General features: G+C 43.5%; 1 protein-coding gene across 2 annotated transcripts in view; it reads right to left on the reverse strand.

The window, feature by feature from the left end:
- Positions 1-7,390: 7,390 nt before the first annotated feature.
- XEG113 (xyloglucanase 113) overlaps positions 7,391-22,538 on the reverse strand; it is a 70,468-nt gene continuing 55,320 nt past the window's right edge. Inside the window, exons 5-13 of one of the 2 annotated variants that reach the window (XM_086509177.1) lie at positions 10,521-10,789; positions 10,283-10,418; positions 10,095-10,189; positions 9,960-10,013; positions 9,734-9,847; positions 9,358-9,456; positions 8,534-8,641; positions 8,354-8,440; positions 7,391-8,282 (exon numbers count right to left, since the gene is read on the reverse strand). In XM_086509177.1, the coding sequence (XP_086365303.1) occupies positions 8,115-8,282; positions 8,354-8,440; positions 8,534-8,641; positions 9,358-9,456; positions 9,734-9,847; positions 9,960-10,013; positions 10,095-10,189; positions 10,283-10,418; positions 10,521-10,789 (1,130 nt within the window). In that variant the 3' untranslated portion in view covers positions 7,391-8,114. The remainder of the gene's footprint in view (positions 8,283-8,353; positions 8,441-8,533; positions 8,642-9,357; positions 9,457-9,733; positions 9,848-9,959; positions 10,014-10,094; positions 10,190-10,282; positions 10,419-10,520; positions 10,790-22,538) is intronic. The other variant, XM_086509178.1, reaches the window with a different exon arrangement.

Genomic DNA, 22,538 nt, shown 5'->3' on the forward strand with positions numbered 1-22,538 from the left:
TCATGGGAACAGCAATATGGGCATAGTTTTTAACGAATCAAGGATAAAAACCTGCAAAGCCTAAAAAAATCTGGAGCTCTTTCAAATTTTTGGGAGAGGGCCACCTCCGAATGGCATCCACCTTGGATTGATCCATGTGTAACCCTGCAGTCGAAATAACATGCCCCAAGTAGTGAATTTCCTCCTTGAGGAAATCACATTTGGATTCCTTGGCATATAACTGATTTTGGCGTAACAAATGAAACACTTGTTTCAAATGTACTAAGTGCTCTTTCTCAGATGCACTATATACAAGAATGTCATCGAGGAAAACGATAACAAACTTTTCCAAGTATGGTCTCAAGACACTATCCATGAGTGTCATGAACGTAGCTGGAGCATTGGTTAACCCAAAGGGCATTACCAAAAACTCATAATGTCCAAACCTTGTTCGGAACGCTGTTTTGGGTATATCCGCAAGCCTGATGCGTACTTGATGATACCCAGATCTTAAATCAATCTTTGAAAATATACGAGCGTGGGTGAGTTTATCAAACAGCTCATCCACTCGTGGCAATGGGTATTTGTTCTTAACAGTAACCGCATTTAATCCACGGTAATCTACGCACATGTGCATACTACCGTCCTTTTTCTTCACCAAGAGAATGGGAGAGGCCCATGGTGAAGAACTTGGTTGAATAAACCCTTTACTGAGATAGTCAGCAAGCTGACGTTCCACCTCAGCAGCCTCAGAATGACTCATTCTGTAAGGCGGTTTACTCACTGGCTTAATGCCTGCCACCACGTCTATGCCATGTTGCACAGAACGTGTCAGCGGTAGCCCTGATGGTAAATTATATGGGAAAACATCCTTGAATTCCCTTAAAAGTTCCTTTAATTCATTAGCAACCTTTGCTTGTTTTGAATTAGTAGACATAGCTGGAAGAGGAGAGAGAGAAGAATGCGGCATTGAGGAAGTTTTATTCAAAACTTTATCATTATTAAAAACATCATCCACATTGGAAATAAAATGGCACAATGAGTAACACAAAAAGAGTTCTTCTATTGCATCATCAGAAGCGAGCTTCATAAGCTCCGCTGTACAAATAAGTGGTGAGGAGGGTACATCCTTCTCCCCCAACAGCAGCACGTGCACACCATTGGATTCAAACATTAGACTATTATGCTCATAGCTACGTCTAAGGGATGATCCTAAACTATGCAACCATTCACGACTAAGAACCACATCCGCCCTCTCCATATTCATGACTCGGAAATCCAAAGAGGTACGGTATCCTTGAATTTCCAGAGGTACATCTTTAACATGAGTTTCCCATATCTCAGCATCATGGCCGTTAATCATTGCTACCTTGTAGCGATGGGAACTCGGGGTTTGGGGCAATTTGAGTCGTTTCACCAATTTATAATTGATGAAATTGTGTGACGCACCATCGTCTACCAAGATCCGCACCCTGTGCCCCTGGATAGAGCCATGCATACGCACCAACTCATGTGGTCCGAAAGTCTACTGCCACATGGAGGCCGTGATACAGCACTCATGCACCGCCTCGGTGTGTGTTACTTCCACATTAGCAAACTAGGAAGAGGATTCAAGAGGTAAAAGCTGCACCATGTGCACTGCTTTTTCCTTCCCCTTGTCTTGAGCAGCAGATTTCCCTTTGGGACAATCCTTTTTGCTATGTCCAGTTCCCAAACATTTAAAGCACAACTTTTCTTTTTTGGCTTTCTCAAACTCTTCCGTTGAGAGAGGACCTCTAGACCCCTTGGGCTTTTTGGAGGTCTCTGATGCAGTAGATACATTTTTTCTTTTATGATGCACATGTTGTGGACGTGTTGAAACAGGTGTAGTGCCATGCACATGCGAACTATGCAATGCCCGATCATCGGGGTCATCATGGATGTGAGCTTGCACTATTGCGTCCTCAAGTGTTTGTGGATCTTGGGTTTTAACGTGCTTCTTAAGCTCGGGAGTTAACCCACGGATGAACCCACGCACCTGCTGAAAGGTATCCATCCCTTCCAGCTTGAGGATCACATCCCGATAATGGGAAATATATTCCAATGATGTTTTATGCTAGCGCATAGAACATTCGTCCCAGGCGGTCCAATTTCTATCCTTCTCATTGGTAGGTAGAAATTCCTTCTTGAAGACAGTCTCAAAAGCTACCCAAGTCTGTGGTAGCATGTCCTTCTCCTTGAGAGACATCCACCATTTGTAGGCCTTGCCGTCCAAAGTCAAACTTGTCTGCAGCGCCTTGGCTGCATCCGGGGTACGTCTAAGGTCATGAATACCATCCCACTTACTGAGAAAAATATTCATGATGTCCTTGTTTCGCTCACGCTCTTCTCCCCGAAAAATTGGTGGCTTTGTATTTTTCAACAAATCGTCCACCTCTTTTTGGGTCAGAGAGTGCAGCGGTCCCGGAGGAGGGCCCTGCCCAGCAGCCGACCCTTGGCTTGGTGTGGAGCCCTGCTCCTGAGTTGGCTGAGTAGCAGGGCCCATGGCCTGTTGCCGCATATGCAACTTAATCAAATCGGATAATGCTTTGACATTCTGATTTAATTGTGCAAAATTCGTTTCGAGCACAGTCATGCGTGTTTGCAATGCTCGGAAATCTTGCATGTCCAGCAACTCATATGCATCGTCTGTCGCCGTTGTGGCACGATTACTCTCCGTGAGAGGAACCGTCTGCGTGGCATCGGCAGACGCAATGTGTGCGGACTGCTCGAAATCGAATGCATGATGCATATCTATGTCCGAATCCATGTTGTGAACGTGCTGTGCAAGAAAAGAAAGAAAAATACCAAATTCTCGACGAGCTCGTAGCCGTTTGCAACAAGGAATCGTATAATTACGCCTTTGAGAAGAAAGAAAGCCGACTTCGAAAATGAAGTTCAATCCACAACCACTATCAGCTTGACAACAACGAGCAAAATTGCAGTGGATGATTCACTCGAAAGCAGGGAACAAATTCGATTTGCCAATAGTCTGGTTTGCGTCATATGCAATACACCAAATAAACTGGAAAGTTGGTGACAAAATTTGCAGCCAAGAAGAAACTTGAAGACACAAATCAAGTTGCAGTTGCCGCCGATTGGGCTTGCATCGTATGCAAGAAGCCACAACGGAGAAAATTACGAACAATTGTCGGCTCTTGGAAACTTATAAGTCCGAGTTGCAGCACAACCGGACTGCTTATTGTTGAAGAATCCACAACCGATGTGTGATGTATGGCCACCGAGGAAAAGAGGGCAGCGAAAGAAGGCAGCCGGCCTTGCCGGTCCGTGACCCCGTGGGCAAAGGCTCTTCACTGAGTCTTAGGGTAACTCAAGTGAAGAGAGAAAAAAAAAATTTGACGAATTCTCTGTCTGCAACAGAGGGCGGGTCACTGCGCGATGACGAAGGAGGAACAAGCTCGCTACTCGGCCCGATTTTGAGGGCGTCGCAGTGTCGGCACTTGTGCAGCTTCCCCTTGCGCTCCAACTGAGCCCGAATTCGAGATATTTTACGCAGGTTCGATCGAGGCCTTCTTCCCGGCTTAGCACCTCTGCACACGCTCGAGTTTTTCGGCTTCGTCTTCCACTCCTCGACTTGAGGTTGCATGCAACATGCATCCCAAAAGCAAAAACGTGCCTCAGTTCTATGTTTAGCTCTGATACCAGTGTAAACACCAAGGGACTGCCCCCCTGGTCCATCCACCCAACCTCCCTTTAATAGGCTCCTAGCCCCTTTCGACCCCTTCCCACTGGCAGCCGGCCCTTGGCCGAGTCCATGACCCCTTGGTTTGGCCCTTGGCCTGACACGGATGGTACTCTGTCGTATCTCCCAGTCTCAACCTGAAGCTGGTGTGAAGATGTGTGTATCTAGCCAATAGCACATCTTATCCCATGAGACAAGTGGGTGTCCATGTATCTGGGTCTCGTCACAAAGCCGTCCTCTGTAAGCTGGAGAAGATGCTCTCTATAGAAAGACATCTTCGTGCCCAGCTCTTGTGTCGGCTGTATCCATGTCCTCTTGGTGTCTAGCTAAGTTAGGTCCTACGGATGAGCCCGGTGATCTTGGGATGTGTAATAGTCAAAGAGGGTGCATCCAATGAGTACTGGAAGGGGGTAAATCTCTCCATATAAACCCATGTGCCTAAAACCATGATGTTATCTCCCCATACCAGCATGTTGTATCTCCTTGCAAGGCTAACTGTCAGGAGGACTCAAGTGCTAGGCGGGCATATCTATTTGGGAAGGTCCCACATGCGGTGTATAAAGGAGACTGATCTAGTGAGCGCCTCAATCACCAGTGGGGGATAGCCAACTCTGCTCGGATAATGTCACATGGTACTGAAGCCTTGGGCCTAATAAGCTGCGAGATCATAGAGACCAGAGGTTTCTCCATGTTTCCCCATCCATCAATGCGACCCAACCTCCCATGATGGTCCAATGAAGGTCCCCATATCTCATCTCCATAGAGCAATGCAGAATCCACCAAAGATTCTATTGTATTTTTTATTTTGTTACTCAGCTTTGTATCAGATCCACCACATTGTAAATTTCTGGTCTCATAGGTCATTTTGGCCTTTTGAAGACACTAATATAAGATTTAATTTCATTCTCTCTCTCTCTCTCTCTCTCTCTCTCTCTCTCTCTCTCTCTCTCTCTCTCTCTCTCTCTCTCTCTCTCTCATTTCCACAATTCTTCAGCATTGAGTCACTTATAAGCTTCGTACATTCCACAAGATACGTTTCTTTTGGTCCATGGGTCATATTGGACCTTCAAAAAGGATGATGAAATCTCTCTCTCTCTCTCTCTCTCTCTCTCACAATGGTGTTTTTAATATGGTGTACTTGAAGAGGGCCACTTTAAAAAACATTAATGCTTCCACAAGAATTAGAATAATGTCTGTACAACCTCTCTTTTAAGAATTTTAATCTTTTCGCATAATATCAACGATTCTACTTCTATTATTTGGTGCAATTGTACAATTAATTGATTAAAATTGTGAATTATTTGTGATTGTATATTTCAAGTTGTTTAAGTGGCAAAGCTGATCACTCAGTCTTGGAGGTCGAGGGAGGTCATTGTACAAAATTTTGTCGAAACGTGGTTGTGTGAGATCACACGAGAAGTGTGTGAGGTCCACGATATGCCGCGACGCCTGTGTTCCTACGATTGGGGTTAGTGGAAGTTGTTTTGGACATGCATTTCTTTAATCAAAGTTCTGCAGACAAAATGAACAAATTAAAAAATATATGGTACAAAACGAAAAAAAGACTAAAAAATCAATTTTTATTGTTTTTGAAATTATATCATTGATTAGTTGTCTTACTTTGAATTACATCAGTTGGTATGGAATGAATGATGGGCTTCATGCCAAAGGTTTTTACAATCTCTTTAGGGTCTATCACTCCTTAAGTTTAGAGCAGTGGGATAAAACTGACTCAAGGTGCTTGTCTAGGAAGGCATATATAGTAGCTTTGCGATCCACTAGTACACATTGTAATTGTATATTTCAAGTTGTTTAAGTGACAAAGCCGATCACTCAGTCTTGGAGGTCGAGGGAGGTCATTGGACAAAATTTTGTTGAAACGAGGTTGGGGGGATCACACGGAAAGTGTGTGAGGTCCATTATACGCTGCGCTGCCTGCGTTCCTACGATTGGGGGTTTAGTGGAAGTTGTTTTGGACATGCATTGCTTTAATCAAAGTTTTGCAAACAAAATGAAAAATACATGGTACAAAATGAAAAAAAAACTAAAAAATCAAAATTTTTTTTGTTGTTTTTGAATTTAAATCATTGATTGGTTGTCTTTCTCTGAATTACATCAGTTGGTATGGAACGGATGATGTGCCTCATGCCAAATGTTTCTACAATCTCTTTAGGGTCTTGTCACTCCTTAAGTTTAGAGCTGTGGGATAGAACTGACTCAGTGTGCTTGTTTATGAAGGCATATAGAGTGCGATCCAATAGTATACATTTATTTGCATTAAGATTGAGGAAATCTTCGATAACGACGACACTTAATGCCTTGAACTTGAGTAGTTGCTATCCCTGCCAATGCACACGTTAGGAGAGCCTCCACTTTGCATAGCGAACTCATTAACATGGTATGTAGCCTTCAAAATATTCTAAAGAACACTTATAAAACGAAGCACATGATTTTATCTCCAGTAGTGTGCTTGTCATCGTTTGCACCAAACTATGCTCATTTTTATTGGACAAACATGAGAGTTTTATTGATAGACTTTGGTATTCAAAGTCGATTTCAAGTTGTGTTGGCTCTTTTTTTCCACTTGGATCCTTTATGCCCACATAGCAAGCACCGAGAGCAATCCATGTTTTTTTTGTTCGAGTGTTTTAGAAATGTCGTTGAGAAAAAGAAATTGGCAACTTTCCACTACAATTGCATGCAAAGTGAGTAATTGAAAGTCGGGACTTGTTCCAATAGAGTATAATTGCAAATGATAAACTTGGTTTTTATTGAGCATAATGTGCCTCTATATAGACATATACAAGAAAACAATCTTTTGACACATAAACCATATATGTGGCTGCTTATGCACAAACACTACCTATGCACAAATACAAGTGGCTATGCTTTACACATGGATTGTAAGAGGTTCTTCACATAGATTATTGACACCTCTCTTTTCTAAGTGAAAGAGGTTGTTCACACAAGAGCTACAACAAAAGCCCACATCCCAATAGTGTTTATTGTGAACTACATGTTCAATGAATGTACGTTGTTCTGGACTCTAGTACATAAGTACTTAAGAGTCAATGTCTACTGAAGAAAGTTTGTGCCCTTTAGCTATCTTGCAAGTGTAATTGAGGACAATTACTTTTCTTTAAGAGAGGGGTATGTGACAAGTCAATGATATGGCAATTGTACAAACACCCCGGAATTGCGTTGGTTGATGACATGGTAGCAACTGTACAAAAATTCCTCGATTTGTGATGCTAGTGACATGGAGTTTAATGTGCTTTTAGAACCTATGCTTATGGGGCTCTGCTTTTGGCATCCCTTGTACTCTTTACAAGTGCCAAGAGGGCCACTTCTCAGGGAGCATCCGGACACAAAGTTCCGGAGAGAGTCAGACCCTTGAAAATTGTACCTTTACGAGTCAATAATAAAGAAATACCGAAACGGACGTGAGTCTTTGGAACCAACCTGTATTGGCTTGGAACTCCACCGCACCCTGTCGTCTTCTCTCTCTTTTTTTCAAGTGTTTCGAAGTACTGAAGTGTTGCTAGGCATGTAGATTGCGGTTATCTCTGTCTTGTTCGTTCGATCACTCAATAACAAAGAACTTAACTCAAGTAATCTTTCTTGGACATTTCCTTCCTTTTATAACCTATGATTGTCTACATGTATTTTGCACGTACCATAACATGTCTCTTTTCAAAAGTAGGACAATCTCATCTATATTACAGAGCCATTGATGTCTTTTTCATCAAATGAGGCTCAATTGGAAAAAAGTGCAGTTCTCTCGGCTTTAGCATAAAGACACAATGACTGTCCCTTTCAATGAGTACATGCCATCGATAAATTGAACCTCAATTGTTTTTACCAGCTACTAAGAGCCTGTTTGGTGAAAGTGAGCTTCTGTAATGGCTCTTCAAAGAATACGATCTATATGTAATTGGAATTACAAGAACTTTGACAACCCCCCACTATCAAAGAGTAGAGTAGAGGATTGGATCCCAGTATGAATTTATCTTAATACTTAATGTGTTAGTATGGAAACCTGGTAGAACTGCGGTATAGCCCAATCGGACTTCTCGAATTAGTCCATCTTGGTGGAGATCCTTTGTTCTCCAGCACAAGATGATATTTAAGCCTATACATAATCCTGTGTTTTGCAGCTCCTGCTTCGTGGAAGTGGAAAGTCACATGGACTATACATCAACAGCAGGTGCTCTTCCCATTTTGTATGACCATATCATTTAAGATCTATAGTCTGTGGGATGCAACTCCAGCTTTTGCTGCAGGCAAAACGTCTTAATGCCATATGCTGGTGTCCAGATCTGCAAGGCCTTATGCACCTCTCATATTACTGCTAGCTGTAGAGGAAGTTGGCCTTCAGTGTTCAACAACGAACATTCGATCGCCCACAGCCCGTTTAGAAAGGAGGGTGATCATCCTGCTGCGTGGCTGGCGGAACGGGCTTCCAATCAGGCTTTTCATCCCAATAGATATCGTAATAAATATGGCCACGCTGCAAATTTTCTGCACAACACCATATACCAGTGTAGCGTTTCACGCGAGCTCGAAATTTGGCTTCTCTCTCCTGCAAAACAGTTCCTGTCTAATAAGCCTCTTACAGGATAGTTTTACATTCAGGTAATCAAGAGCAAATACCTTATCCTCAAAGCCATGAAAAGAAGCATTCATTGATGAAAACTCCAAGATCTTTACATCTTTGTAATTTGAAAGAGTCGTAAAAATCTGTAGAATTAGCAGAGGCATATACCCATGCTTAATTAACTTGCTTTGAAGCTCTAATTGCTATTACCAAAGGTCAGTGAAAACACTCATCACCTCAAGATCTGTACTATTTCTTGGTAGCCTCAACTTTCCCTCAATCTCTTCGCCGCATCCCTCTGAGCCTTTCTTGCACAGCTTTACTTTGATTCTTGATTGTTTCATCTGTATAGACAGCCAAGCATATGAGAGGACATAATTGTACAGCTTTGCTCTCACATCATTGGAAGGGGGCAAGAAAGATATTAGCAGTTGGCAATGTGGGCTGCTCATTGCAGCAAGTCAGAATGTGTACAATATTGTAAGATATCAGAGAAAACTTGTGTATCAAAAACATGATACTTTGCCCCCTGCATAGGTATTCCTACTCATGTCATGTTTGTCAGTTAAGGTATTCCTCCTTATCATCATCCCTCATCAACTTGCACTAACCCTGAGGCACAAGACTGGGAATAGTAAACAACCTCACAGGTCTTCACTCTATGAGATAAAACTGAAATTGATGCATTCAGAGTTCTGTGATTACTGTGAAAACAAAACCTGTTTGAAAGACTCTGGTCTTGCTTAAGACTCCTTGCAAACTTGGGGAAAATTCATAGACAACCGAGATTTTGACCACAAACTTCCCAACAACTCAGCCCCAAAGCCAGGTTCAGATAGCAATTTACAGATAATCTTTATCTTGTTGCTTTTAAGAAATTGGGGAACGTGCACGATGCTAGTCCAGGAAACATATTATTAAAAAGGCCTCTAGGTGTTAAAACCTGAAAATTTACTCGCACAGTCAAAGTGAACAAACAAACAGGACATTATTCCTAGACTTGCTGTGGTGCAATTGAGCATGCTAGCAACCTTACAATTCCAAAGGGTGAGCAACAAACCTCCTGGGGCAGCCTTGGATTGTTGAGAAAAGAATATTCTCTGAAGTGAATGGTTGGCCCAAAAGCGTGTACATCAAGAATCTCTAGCATTCTGTTGACCTGCACGAGGGAAAAAATCTTGATCGTTACATCGGCGAAAACTACTCACAATTAAGACATATTAGGGTGTTTGCCTGTGAACAACAGCCTTTAACTCTAGGTATCCAATTTCCCATGGGACAAATGCACACCAAAGCTTGTACACACAACAACAGCAATAACATCAAACAAGCAAAACCATTTAAACAAGTAATGAAGAGAACTAAACTGAGCGTCACAAGAACAATATACAGCATTACTTTGATGCTACAGTAACAGAAGACAGAATTGATATTACCTCAAAAACGTGATCCAGGGGACAAAGGAAAGGCTGGTCAGTCCTTGTTCCTGGAAGCACACCAGGATGTCCAAACCATAGGCGGTCAAGTCTGCACCACATTTCAGGCATCACCTGTAATTTTCAAATGCCAAACTCCACACAAAAAATAAGCAATGGCTTAAAGAAAACCAAAACAATCATACTGCCATAGTGTCAGAACAGTGATAGTAAGCAAGAGACTTACCAAAGTTCGGTTTAAAATAGAAGCTATTGCCAATGCATCTCGTATCTGTCTAATCTGTGGTGGAAACTTAGAAATGTTAAAGAACAAACACTTAGGAGTTACCTATCTAGTAATTCATACAATGTGAAAAATCACCTGATAATTGACAAGATTAAAATGATTCTCAATTGAATTAGGTCCACTAGTCAACAAATCCTGAGGAATTGAAGAGCGATATGATAGAATCCCACCTGTAGATTCAGAGCATAAATTCATGGATTACCAATCAGTGACGACAATGATCGAGGATCAACAATTGAAAAGCTCAACAAGACTACAGGCACCTGAGACATTGTAATAGTCAGGTTTATCATAAAAAAGCTTTGCCTCTCTTAATCGATGCCGTTTGCCTGGTGTTCCACCAAACTGAAAGGTCGTATGCACTGCGTAAGGTTTGAGGCCCAGCTTTTTATACAAAGCCTGTTTTACCCAGAATAGGAACAATAAGGTACAAAGAGCTTGTAAGTCTTTAGGAAGGACATGTTGAATCAGAACAAAATGCCAGTGCTAATTAAGCCGTACCTGTACAAAATAAGTATGGCCACTACAGAAGATACTGACAGGAAGAACCCCTAGCTTCAAACTTCCATTATAGGAATAAAAAATTCCATTCTCACCCTCTACAGATGGACCTCGACGCTTTCTCATCAAATCATTAAATCCATTCTGATCCCAAATGTTGTCATCAGCAAGAAGTTGCTCTTTCCATTCTTTAGCAAACTGCTTTGCGATATTTGAAGGGCGCCACAAAAATATACCGATATTGTATGCACCATGAGCTGCATAGAAATCTTCTGGTGGATCAACAAAGCTTACTGACAAACTTTGACACAAGAAAATCATATTGATAACTTACAACTACCAAAACCTCAGAGTGTTAAGACCTGTGACAGCACACATGCCTTATTCCATTGTTTATACAAAGATAAAACTTCAACAATGGTTCTCTCTAGTTGGACAACAGTCAGAAGGCAAGTGAAAGTGTGTGCTCAGCTTCTGAAAGTTTTCATGCTTTGGGAGGGACCTAAGATTTGTTTCTCACAGCTTTATTTTCAGCATCCTGTTTATGAAGTATTTAGTTTAAGAAAAAACCAGTTTGTAAAAGGACTACCAAGGCAAGAGGATTTAAATAAGCAGCTACACACTGACCCATCGCTTCCCCGCCCCACACAGCTAGCTCTGTCCGCCCGCTGCTGCCACATCTAGCCCTGCTGTGCTGCCCCTGCACCTCACCCTCCCCTGTACTGCTGATGCTGAACACCAGCAGACACAGCCCACTGCCATTGCTCTGCCCCCGTCTTTGATGGTTGGCCAAGAGTGGCCCTGAGTCAGCAACTTTGCTGGTGGCCATCATTTGCAAGCATAGTGCGTCATCTGGGATATCCGGTCGGCTGGAAAGTGTCTGTGGCACAAAAACTAGATTGGGTACTCCAAAGATTGCAATTAAAGCTAAGCTATTGGTAATTGTCAACCTGGCCATTGCATGTGCGGCTCAGAATCATCCAATGCATTATGATGGCTTATGTACAAGTCTATTTACTGCTTCTATCCTGGCCTCAGCGGTGCCTAGGGTCTCTTATGTCTTGCATATTGAAGCAGTTGTGGCGCACATCCTCCAACAAGAAGGGGTTGCGGTTTTTATCCATGGATAAGTAAGTTATGCACACCCAAGAGATTGGGAGGGATTAATATTTTGGATCTACGTCGCCATGTTTTGCCAGGAAAGCCATGCTCCTGCCTGTTTTGGTGGAACAGCAACAGTCCTGGACGTTCATGGTTTCACATTTATGCGGTGGTATTGTCACACCTTTTGGTCACTGGTGCCCCTCGTATTGGGATGTCATCTTTGGGCAGCTTGATGGCCATATTCCGGGATGTCCCTTCGTTTTGTCCATGGTTGCTGATTGGAAGGCTGTCACCTGCATTTGTCCTGGCATGGTTGCAAGTCCCCTCAAGGTAATTGCCTCCGGCTGGAGAGCATTCACTGGAGTAAAGCGTTCTCTCTCACTTTGTTTTAACACTCTCCTCGACAATCATACTTTCTTTTGCAAAAAGCGGTATCCCAAGTTGATCAGGTGGTGGATGACACAGGGCAAGTCCTCTCCTTTCCCACTGCCACTCTTCGTTATGAGCTGGGACCTCTTTATCAACATTTGTGGCAAAAAATTCAGTAGTTGCTTGGTGTTTACCCAGTGCCTCCATTACTCGTGAACTCCTGGCTCTCGAATTGGACTCTCGTCCATACTAGGTTGGACTGCATATTAGCAAGATCAGTTTATGATTTGCTGCAATCTGATGCATGGATCGTGTCTCACAGAAATCAGTTGTGGTCACTCTCCAAGTCTTAGATGTGGTGGCAAAGAACGTTGTCTCGCATTGGAAGAATCATCTACCTCTCAAAGAGCGCATTTTCTTATCGCGATGTATGGTGGGTGCTTTACCGGTTGGTACTTTATTGCATGTGTGGCGCATTGCTTCCTTTCGTTGTATCTGATGTCATGGGGCTGAGGAGACTGTGATGCATTTGCTTTGGGTTTGCCGTTGCTCCCGGTCTTTCATCAAGCAAGAGTCCTTTGCTCTGCGCCTTCGTTTCCCTGCCGGAATCTTTCACAGACGGCTTTGGATTTTTGGAGTCCTCCAGCCATCGCAGTCTCCATTTGAGATCTTCGATTCGGTTAGGTTTTGGGTTATCTGGACCATATGTCACCAACCGTAACTCTCATATGTTTCATGCCATGGAAATTGACCCTTTCCCTTGCTTCAAATTTTCACTTATAGAAGCACTCCACTTTGCTCATGATGTGGAAGACATCTCTCTTGAAGTTTATAGGATTTACTTTGATTGTGTCACAAAGTGATGACATGGCATGACCAACTGGAAGAGAATGGCTGAGTGGACAAGAGAAACTCAACCTGAACGAACTTCAAAGCACCAACCGTGGGGCCTGAAACCCTAAATACCAAAAGCTTGACATCCGGAAGAGATTTTTGTAAATCGCGCTGACATGCTGATGTGGCAATCCGTATGGATGGTGATGTGGCAGCATTGTATGGATTTTCCGGATTTTGTGTTATTGTGCTAATTGGCAGGCTGTACGGATTTTCGCAAATTACGTTGACTGCTCCAACGCTAGCTTTTGAGAGCGATGCTTTTGGGGGAAAGTGCTTTTGGACTTATTGCTTTTGGGCATCCCTTGTATTGGTTATAAGAGCCCTTGGGGCCTCACTCTGTAGAGCATCTGGACGCAGAGTCTGAGAGCAGAGGACCCTCAGGAGTTGTACCTTGTTGTGATCAATAAACAAAGAAATACCGAAAGGGGCGCCAGTCTTTGGGGCCAATGCTTCTGAGCGAGGAACTCCGCCGTGCCGTGTGTCTCTCTCTCTCAGCTCAATGATTTTGAAGTTTCTGTTCGTGTGTTGCTATTGATTTCTCGCTTGGAGTGTCCAAGCCTGTTACAATGGTATCAGAGCTCAAAAAGATTCTTATTCGATGGAGGATCCGATCCTTTCGCAGCACACGCAGGTTTTTCGTGAAAGAATCTTCGTGTCCCGACCCCCGACCTATCCCACCCTTCATCCATTACACATCGGGCGCCCTCCCATCTTCAACGCTCTATCTTAAAAGGCATAAGCCATAAAGAATCCCAAATTACACAAGGGTTTTCATAGAGAACCTGACAGAGATAACACCTCCGATGGGTAGGCAAAGAAAAGCTGAAATCCGGCGCGGGAATTGATGAAAGGCATGAAGAATCGGGCATTTTTTTTTCAAAAGGGAAGTTTGCTAGAGTGGAGTACAAACGTCAACTGCAAGTTGACACGCGTGAAAAGACTGATCAAGTACTTCACAGACCGGAGATTTGCAAAACACCATAAGAATTACCCGATTGATGAGATTCACTCGAGATGGCATGAGGCCATTGATTCTAAGTCAGGAAGAAAGCTGAAAGGATAGACGAGTGCAAAAAAGCGGAAGCTATACTCGCATATAGAACTAGACAGAGCTCTTGACCAGAAGATGAACCAGATAATGAAAGACTTGAAGCACTCTCAAAAGAAGAGGAAATCGGTGGATTTCCCCGGTTATTTGGGCCAAAAGTCGAGTTTTGAGTGGCAAGCAGATCCAAGAAGCGTGCTCGTTTCGAGGATGACTCAGATTTTTCTTCGTCTTCAGAGAGTTCTGATAGTTCATCGTCCTCTAGTTTCAGAGAGGATGAGAAACGGCGGAAGAAGCCGAGAAAAAGCAAGAAAAGTCGTCTTCGTTTCGGAAGATTACTTTAAGAGACCAGATTGAACTGTTTAATAGTTGTGGTTTGCAAAAAGAGATTCGAGAGCATTGTCTATACCTGAAGCCTGACTCTATTCAGAGACTTATGGGTCATGCTAAGCAACGATTTGGGATGCATGCCGGCTCATTGACTTATCCTATGGACAGGACAATATCCACCTCATCAGGGCAAGAGTCTTCCAATAAAGAGAATGAATCGGAGCAGCCGAATGACAAATCATCATAGGGTTCCGAAGCAGTACCAGAATCAAATGATAGCACATCCGAGGGTTTCAACGAACTAAGGGAACCCGATGCAAGGTCATCAAAGGAGAGACGGGAAATATATGAACCCAGTGAAAGAGCTTCGAGAGAAGGGTCTCATTCCGCCCAATACATCACCTTATTGTTCGCCAATGCTGTCAGTTCTAAAGAAAGATGGATCTTGGAGAATGTGCATTGACTTTAGAGCTCTCAATCAAATCACCATCAAGAACAGATTCCCTATTTCGAGGATCGATGATATACTAGACAGACTTCATGGTTCTACTCGCTTTAGCAGAAATTGAACTGACGAGTGGTTATCATCAGATCCAAATTTGTTCCTGGGGAAGTCTATAAGATAGCATCTAGGACGTCTCTTGGCTTGTACAAGTATTTGGTGATGCTTTTTAAATACTCCACCCATGTTTAACAGGATGATGGATAGGATTTTCAGAGCGTATACGTCATTTGTGGGCACCTTTTTCGACGACATCATCGTCTTCTCCAAGAGTGAGATAGAGCACAGACACCATCTGTTACACGTTTTTCCAGGCACTGAGGCAACATCAGTTGGTGGAGTATGGGAAGAAGAGCAAGATCTGTTTTTCTTACCCAATATTGTAACATACTTGGACACTCCCAAGTCAAGAATCTACAACGACAGCACCAAATAACCACTTCAAAAAAGTTCAGAGTTCACAATTGATTCAACACTGGCCCGACAGAGTTCCGTGCCTAGAGATATTGGCCCCAAAGACTGGCGCCCCTTTCGGTATTTCTTTTTATATTAATCTGAGTTCAAAGTACAAGAGTGCGGGCAGGCGCTCACACTCAGACTCTGCGTCCAGATGCTCTGAGTTGTGAGTGGCCTACCCACGTATTTAAAGATACAAAGGGATGCTAAAAGCAGAGCCCCAAAAAGCTTCAAAAGCTGTCCCCAAAAGCTGAAAATTAAAAGCCTTAAAAATAAAGCAAGGGCTCTTTCTCTCTCTCTTGCTTGTAAATTAAAGCAAAAGCTTAGTGGAAAATAAAGCAAAAGACCTCTCTCTCTCTCTCTCATTCCCTTGCGTGGCAAAAAGCTGTCCTGCTTTTCCATACGTTGCTGCCAAGTCAGCATCCCGTAAATTGCGCCGCAAATTCCGGCCTGTCCGTACAGCACCTGCCACGTCAGCACTGCAACGATCGGGACTCTCTCTCAGCAGCAAGAGTGTGTGTGTGTAATGGGCAGCCAACAGCCACGTGTCATCTCTGCAGTCATTTAGGGTTAGGGTTTCAACAAAGCGGGCAGCCACGTCATCACTTTGTGACATACCCCCCTCTTGAAAGCATTGTAATCGCCCTCGATTACGCTTGCAAAACAGAAAAAAGCCATAAACTGTCTTAGCAGACACTGACTGTTAGTACCGACGCACTAGGAACACACATCTAGCACATGTACCAATCGACAGTTACATCACAAGACATCACTAGACATCACAGGACATCACATGACTTTCAACATTCATTCGGACCTCAGACCGTGATTTATCGGCAATGTAGCTAGCAATCGCATCTAGATCTAGTCGGGATCTCATCGATGCCCGATTGACCAACCCCTATTGCAACCATGTCTATTCGAGATCAATTAGACCAAAATGCTGCAGTCATTTCGACTATCAGCTCCTGCATTAAAAAACAAGTCAAGAACAAATCAGTTTCATATTCAGGAATTCCATTTCATAAAGTCATACAGCAGAATACTGTCAGCTCTCAATATCCCTGAAGCTCAAAGAGACATCAGTGACTTTAGTACAAAAATCAAGGCATCTGTTGACAAAGGAGCGGAGTACCTCACCTCTTGTGCATCCCACTGCACTAGATCTCCGGCCAAGCTTAATTTTGGGTTCCATTTGGAGTAGACTATGCTAAACCAAAAGCTTCGAGGTAAAATTTCACAATCTGAGGAGTATCTACTAGGTCCTCCTCCTCCATCCACTTCGCATCCCATGCAGGATAGTTCTTGAACTTAACCAAGAACCACCTTCAAACTTTACCTTTATTCTTTGTGTCCTTACGTGCCAAAATCTGTTCAGGAACAAGGATCTCCTCGTTTTCTTCCACTTCGGACTGCTCATCAGGCTCCCCATCATCAGGCACATCACCTTTAAAAGGTTTCAAGAGACTCACATGGAATGCATTGTGAATCCTCCAAGTGTCAGGCAGTTTCAGTCGGAAGGAGACATCATTGATCTTTTCAGAGATCTGGAAAGGTCCGTAGTATCGCATACTAAGCTTTGGAAAAAGCCTCTCCTTTCCATTCTTCTTTCTCAAGCGTGCCTTCTCAAAACGTAAGAGCACCCAATCATCCTGCTTCAATTTCAAATCGCGACGATGGCGATCCATTGCCTTTTTCTGTCGTTCTTGAGACTTCTACAAAGTCTCGCGAACCTTGGCAAAAGCCGTATCCAAATCTCACGTATATTCATCCGCTTCAAAGATCTTATCTTTCGTGCTTAGGAAGGGTGGAACCTTCAGAGCACCTTCAACAATCTCAAATGGCGCCTTCCCCGTCGAAGAGTGTATCGTGTTATCGTAGGCAAATTCCACCAAAGGTAGGTACTTTTCCCATTGAGCCTTCTGATCCGAGATATAAGACTTCAATAAATCTAGAACCATTGAATTTGCAATCTCAGATTGCCCATCAGTCTGCGGGTGAAACGATGACGAGAACTGCAACCGCGTGCCAATGTTCTCCCAAATTGCCTTCCAAAACAAACTCGTAAATTTGGGATCCCTGTCGAAAACAATCGTCTCACGCATGCCATGTAATCTGAAGATCTGGGCCACAAACAGTCTCGCTAAGTGATCCGGCTTGACTGTTTTCTTCATTGGAATGAAATGAGCCTGCTTGCTAAATCTGTCAATAACAGTCCAAATACCATCGTGACCACTCTGTGTTCTAGGGAGATCAAAAATAAAATCCATTGCAATACTTTCCCATTGGGCGGGTGGGTATGGGCAAAGGCTGTAACAATCCCTGTGCTTTATGCCTGTCAAACTTGACCTTCTAGCATACCAAGCAACTACGCACAAACTCTTCCACATCCTTCTTGAGTGTCGGCCAAAAGAAGTATCTCTCTACCCCTGTCATGGTGGTAGCGATGCCGCGGTGACCCGTAAAAGGTGGACAGTGGCATTCAATCTTTTCCCTCAATGGCTCACACGGTAAGGTGGCCGGTTCGGTGGTGTGCTTCCAAGTATCAGATCAATGGTATGATCTTCAGGATGAGCACGTTGTAACTTGCCTGGTAGGCCCTCTGAGAAGCAATCGGCGTGAGAGTGGAGAAAATTTTGGCGTTCTTTATCAAGTTTAGACATATTTCTCCTATCCTCATCACTCAACTCTTTCATAAAGATCGAGTAAACAAACAGACTGGATTTCATTAATTTAGAAATGGCCGAAGCCGATACAATAGGGACAGACTCGCCCTTCGGTTTAATGTCAAGTACAATGGTTCTGCCCTTCTCTGTAGTCAATGTCGCTTTCCTTGCCCGATAGTCGACCGCGGCCTTGTTCTTGTGGTACCAGGGAATTCCCAAGAGAACATCACAACCTTCCAAAGGCATTATGCAAAAGTCCTCATGCCCCAAATACCCCTAACAATGCAACCGAAGTTTGTCAATGACAGGTGTAATGGCTACGTCCCTGCCGCGTGCCGCTAGAAGAGCCTCTGCAAGTGGTCCCATCCAATCGGAAGTGATCTTGAGCCGCGCCGCCAATTCCGGTGAAATGAAGTTGGCCTTGGCTCCTCCATCAAAGAAGAACAGGGCCTCTTGGTCTTTCACTTTGCCCCAAGCTCGGCAAAGTTCTGTACTCTTGTCCATCGTGCTGGGATCGGTACCCACGCAATCTGGAACCAGTCCTGTTTTCATCTTGCCTTTTCTTCCACGTTCCTCAGCTGCTCTCGAACTCTCAGGCCTTGCCTCGTCCTTGTCATTCTGTTCTTTCTGTGCCTTTTTAGGGCACTTCGCGGAGATATGTCGAGGTTCCCCGCATCCAAAGCACTTCCTTTCCTTGATGAAGTGAGCTCTCTCCTGAGGAGTAAGCTTGGGTCGTGCATCCTTCTTTTCTGGGTTGCTCTTTCTCTTTCTACTCTCATTTGTAGAAGTCTATTCAGCTCTTTGTGTCATGACCTCATCGGTGGGGTAGGTTAGACTGCCAGAGTGAATGGCAAAACCCCGTTTTGCATGACTCATCAACTCCTGAATAGAAGCTGACTTCTGTTCCAAGCAGTGATCTCAGATCTCTGTAGGTAGACCCAAGGTAAACCGCTCAATCTATTCTCTGAACGTGATCTTCTTGAATGAAGAGGCGGGTAGAAAAGAGCTCCAGAATCTCTCGCAATAAGCGTCCACTGTATCTTTCTTGGTCATCCAAAGATGGTTCCAAGCAGCTCGTATATCGCGTTCATACTCTTGAGTCAACCAAGAAGAAATAAAAAGCTTCTTGAATTTCAGCCATTTAACTGGCAAAGTCTTGTTTAAAAGAAGCGTGGACCACCAAGTTCCCCTTAAAGTAAGAGGCAGCTCTCCGAATCTTAAGAGTGCTCTGAGTAGCGTCCTCCCGCGAAAGCGATGTCAAACTGCTGTACAAAAGACAAAGTCTTCGAAGCATCACTATATCCCGAAAACGTGTCAAATTTAATTGACTGTCCACCTTCCTTAAACTCTCGGACCTTCTTGTTTTTATCTGCCAGAAAGTCATATTGGTTGGCTTTATAAAAATTCTTCTTCTTTGCATAAAAGTTGTCGTCGTCAGAGTCTGAACTGTCTGTAGACGAGTCCTCTGTAGAACTGTCACTCACTAGGCGAGATTTATACTTCTCTTGCCCTTTCCGAAGCGTTGTTTCTTGCTTTGCTTTTTGCCTTTGCGGTCTTCTTCGCTCGAGTCAGATGAGCTAGAAGAACTGTCAGAAGAAGAAGAACTGGGTGCTTCTTCAAATCGAACATGCTTCTTCTGTTTCTTTGCCTTTTCAAATGTCGACTGACGACCCAAATAACCCGGGAAGTCAGTGCCTTTCTTCTGCTTTTTGCCATGCTTTCTAGCTTTGTTTTGCGCGTCAAAAAGCTGAGCAATCCGTGCATCAACCACCTCTTCTAATTCCTTCTCTGAATATTTCTTGTGAGCAAAAGGTTTCTTGAGAGCAGGTTTTGGGAGTGGTGGTGTGGTTTTCTGCCACTGCGCATGCACTTCCTGAAAAGAAGTCTCGCTCATATATTTTGCAAATTTTGGGTCCTTCCCAAAATTGAGCATCGTCTTGTTGCATCGCCGATCAATTGACGACGCTCCATCTCTCGACGCTCCGCCTAAGTAGGACGAGACGGGCCATACTCCTTGCCGGAATCTTCGTTGTGATCCCTTGCCGCATCTCCGGATGCAGAGGGAGTCGACTGATCCTTGCGTGAAGCCATAGGTGCCGCGGAAAAAAAATTTGGGATCTGATTTTCCGTAGAAGAGAAATCGGCCGTGCTCTGATACCACTGTAACAGACTTGGACACTCCAAGTCAAGAATCTACCGCGACAACACCAAATAACCACTTCAAAACAGTTCACAGTATACAATTGATTCAACACTGGCCCGACGGAGTTCCGTGCCTAGAGATATTGGCCCTAAAGACTGGTGCCCCTTTCGGTATTTCTTTTTGTATTAATCTGAGTTCAAAGCACAAGAGTGCGTGCAGGCGCTCACACTCAGACTCTGCGTCCAGATGCTCTTGGGACACATCTGTCATTGTCTCTGCGGAGGTTGTCAGAATGGACCCAGCCAAGATGGAGACCATCAGAGATTGGCCCGATTTGAAGAATGTCTGAAGCTTTTTGGGTTTTTGATCTTACTACCGACAGTTCATTCGAAGATTTGTGGAGATTGCTTCTCCTCTACATGCTTTGACACAGAAAGGGGTTCCTTTCGCATAGGGGACCATCTAAGATTGCAACCTTCAAGATTCTCAAGGAGAAGTTGACGATTGGCCTAGTATTGGCTTTGTAGTCTTGCAAAAGCCAAATTGAGGTACATTGGGGTCGTAGTCTGAGCTTATGAGAGCCGAACGTTTTTAAAACCAGAACAGGTTGCACAGCTTTATGAGAAGGAGCTTTTCGCATTCATCCATGCTCTTACTCAGTGGCCACACTTTCTACTTGGAGCCGATTTGGCAGTGTTCACCGATCATCAAAGTTTGCGCTATTTCTTGTTTTTGGAAAAAGCTGTCGGACAAGCAAATGTAGTGGGCAAACACTTGGTCACAATTTTACTTTCAGATTGTGCATGATCAGGGATAGAAGAGTGTGGTGGCGGATGCACCGTCTCGTAAGCCTGGTTTTGGCTATTTCGATAGTTCATCACCACAGCTTCGAGGATATGGTAGATCAGTGCGCCACAGTCTTTGACAGACGACAATTAAGCCCGATCCTTTGGCTAAACTGTTTTTCATAGATTTTTTTGATTACATGGTATGCTTAAGTCCATTGTTTCAGACAGAGATCCCCGATTCACTAGTTTGTTTTGGAGGGCAATCTGGGAGAACATTGACACGTGGTTGCAGTTCTCGATAGATGGGCAATCTTAGATAGCCAATTCAGTGATTTGGGACTTGTTGAAGTCCTATATTTTGGATCAAAAGGCTCAGTGGAAAAAGTATTTGCCCGTGGTGGAGTTTGCCTACAGCAACACAGTGCATACGGGGAAGGGGCCATTTGAGATCATCGAGGGTGCTGAGAAGGTTCCACCTATTCTACGCACCCAGGATAAGATTTTTGAAGTAGAACAGTATGATCTAGATCTAGATACTGCTTTTACCAAGGTGCGCGATGCTCTTGAGAAGTCTCAAGCAAGGCATAAGAAGACAACAGACAAGCATCGACGCGACTATGGTAAGATCGATGCCGTTGTAATTCATTCTTGGTTGCATGAATTTAACACATACTTTGCTACTAACAAGAAAAGCAGTAATAGTGAAGTTTTGACAGCTGCCATGTATTTGTTTGGTAATGCCATTAATTGGTATCAAGCCACCTCACAAGAGGCATAAATGGCCGAGCATCTTGAGTGTGCCGACAATGGCGAGCCAGTCTTACAGTTGGGTCAACTTCCAAGCTGGGCTCAAGGAGCTTTTTATGCCACCGCAATATCTTGATCGGTTGAAAGAAGATTGGCGAGATCTCAAGCAAAATGGGACTCTTGTTATCTCTTAATCTAATTATATTTAACAGATTGGAGTTCAATTGTATAAGTCAGACAAGGATCGCAAGGAAAATTTTCTTTTTGGTTTGGACGAGTACATGAAATACGATGTGAAAGTCCTATGCCCTACTGACTACAATGACGCCGTCCAGATCGCACTAGAGCAAAAAATGAAGCACAACAAAGGTAAGCCTAAGGAGAAAAACAAGTCACCTTTCAATACCTTGTTGAACCAAAAGAATCTACAAAATGGTGAGAACAATGGTAAGAATAACGATAACTCTTCTTCTTCTCAATCTTCCATTAAACCTAAAGCTCATAATTCTTCACCTAACAATGATAATAAAGGAAAGGCTAAAACTCAAGCAACCCGTGTGTTGACTCTTGATGAAATATTTGCTAAAGGAATAGTTGGAGAATGGTTAAGTCTTGAAGAAAGAATTGCTTCTTAGATTTGAGAAGGCAAACCTTAGAAAGAAGAAGGGTAAGAATAGGATTTTCCCCAAGCTAAGTATGGGATACTATGGGCCCTCCCAGATTTTTGAAAAGATCAACAATGGGTCCTTTCAACTTAAGTTGCTAGAAGCTGCTATGAAAAAGACAGAAGATGTTTGAAGTGTCACACTAGTCACATGAAAACAGATTGTCCTAAGGAATCACCTAAGAAAGAACCCACATCTTCTGTTAGTGTCATGCATGAGCAAAGTAGTGCGTCCCAAGTTTCTGATGATCCTGATGAGTCTCTTGTTAAGTGGTATGGTCAACCATTGTGATCTTGTTTGATTCTG

This window comes from Adiantum capillus-veneris, chromosome 3, assembly GCF_014529385.1.
Source record: "Adiantum capillus-veneris isolate H3 chromosome 3, ASM1452938v2, whole genome shotgun sequence".
NCBI classification, from domain to species: Eukaryota; Viridiplantae; Streptophyta; class Polypodiopsida; order Polypodiales; family Pteridaceae; genus Adiantum; species Adiantum capillus-veneris.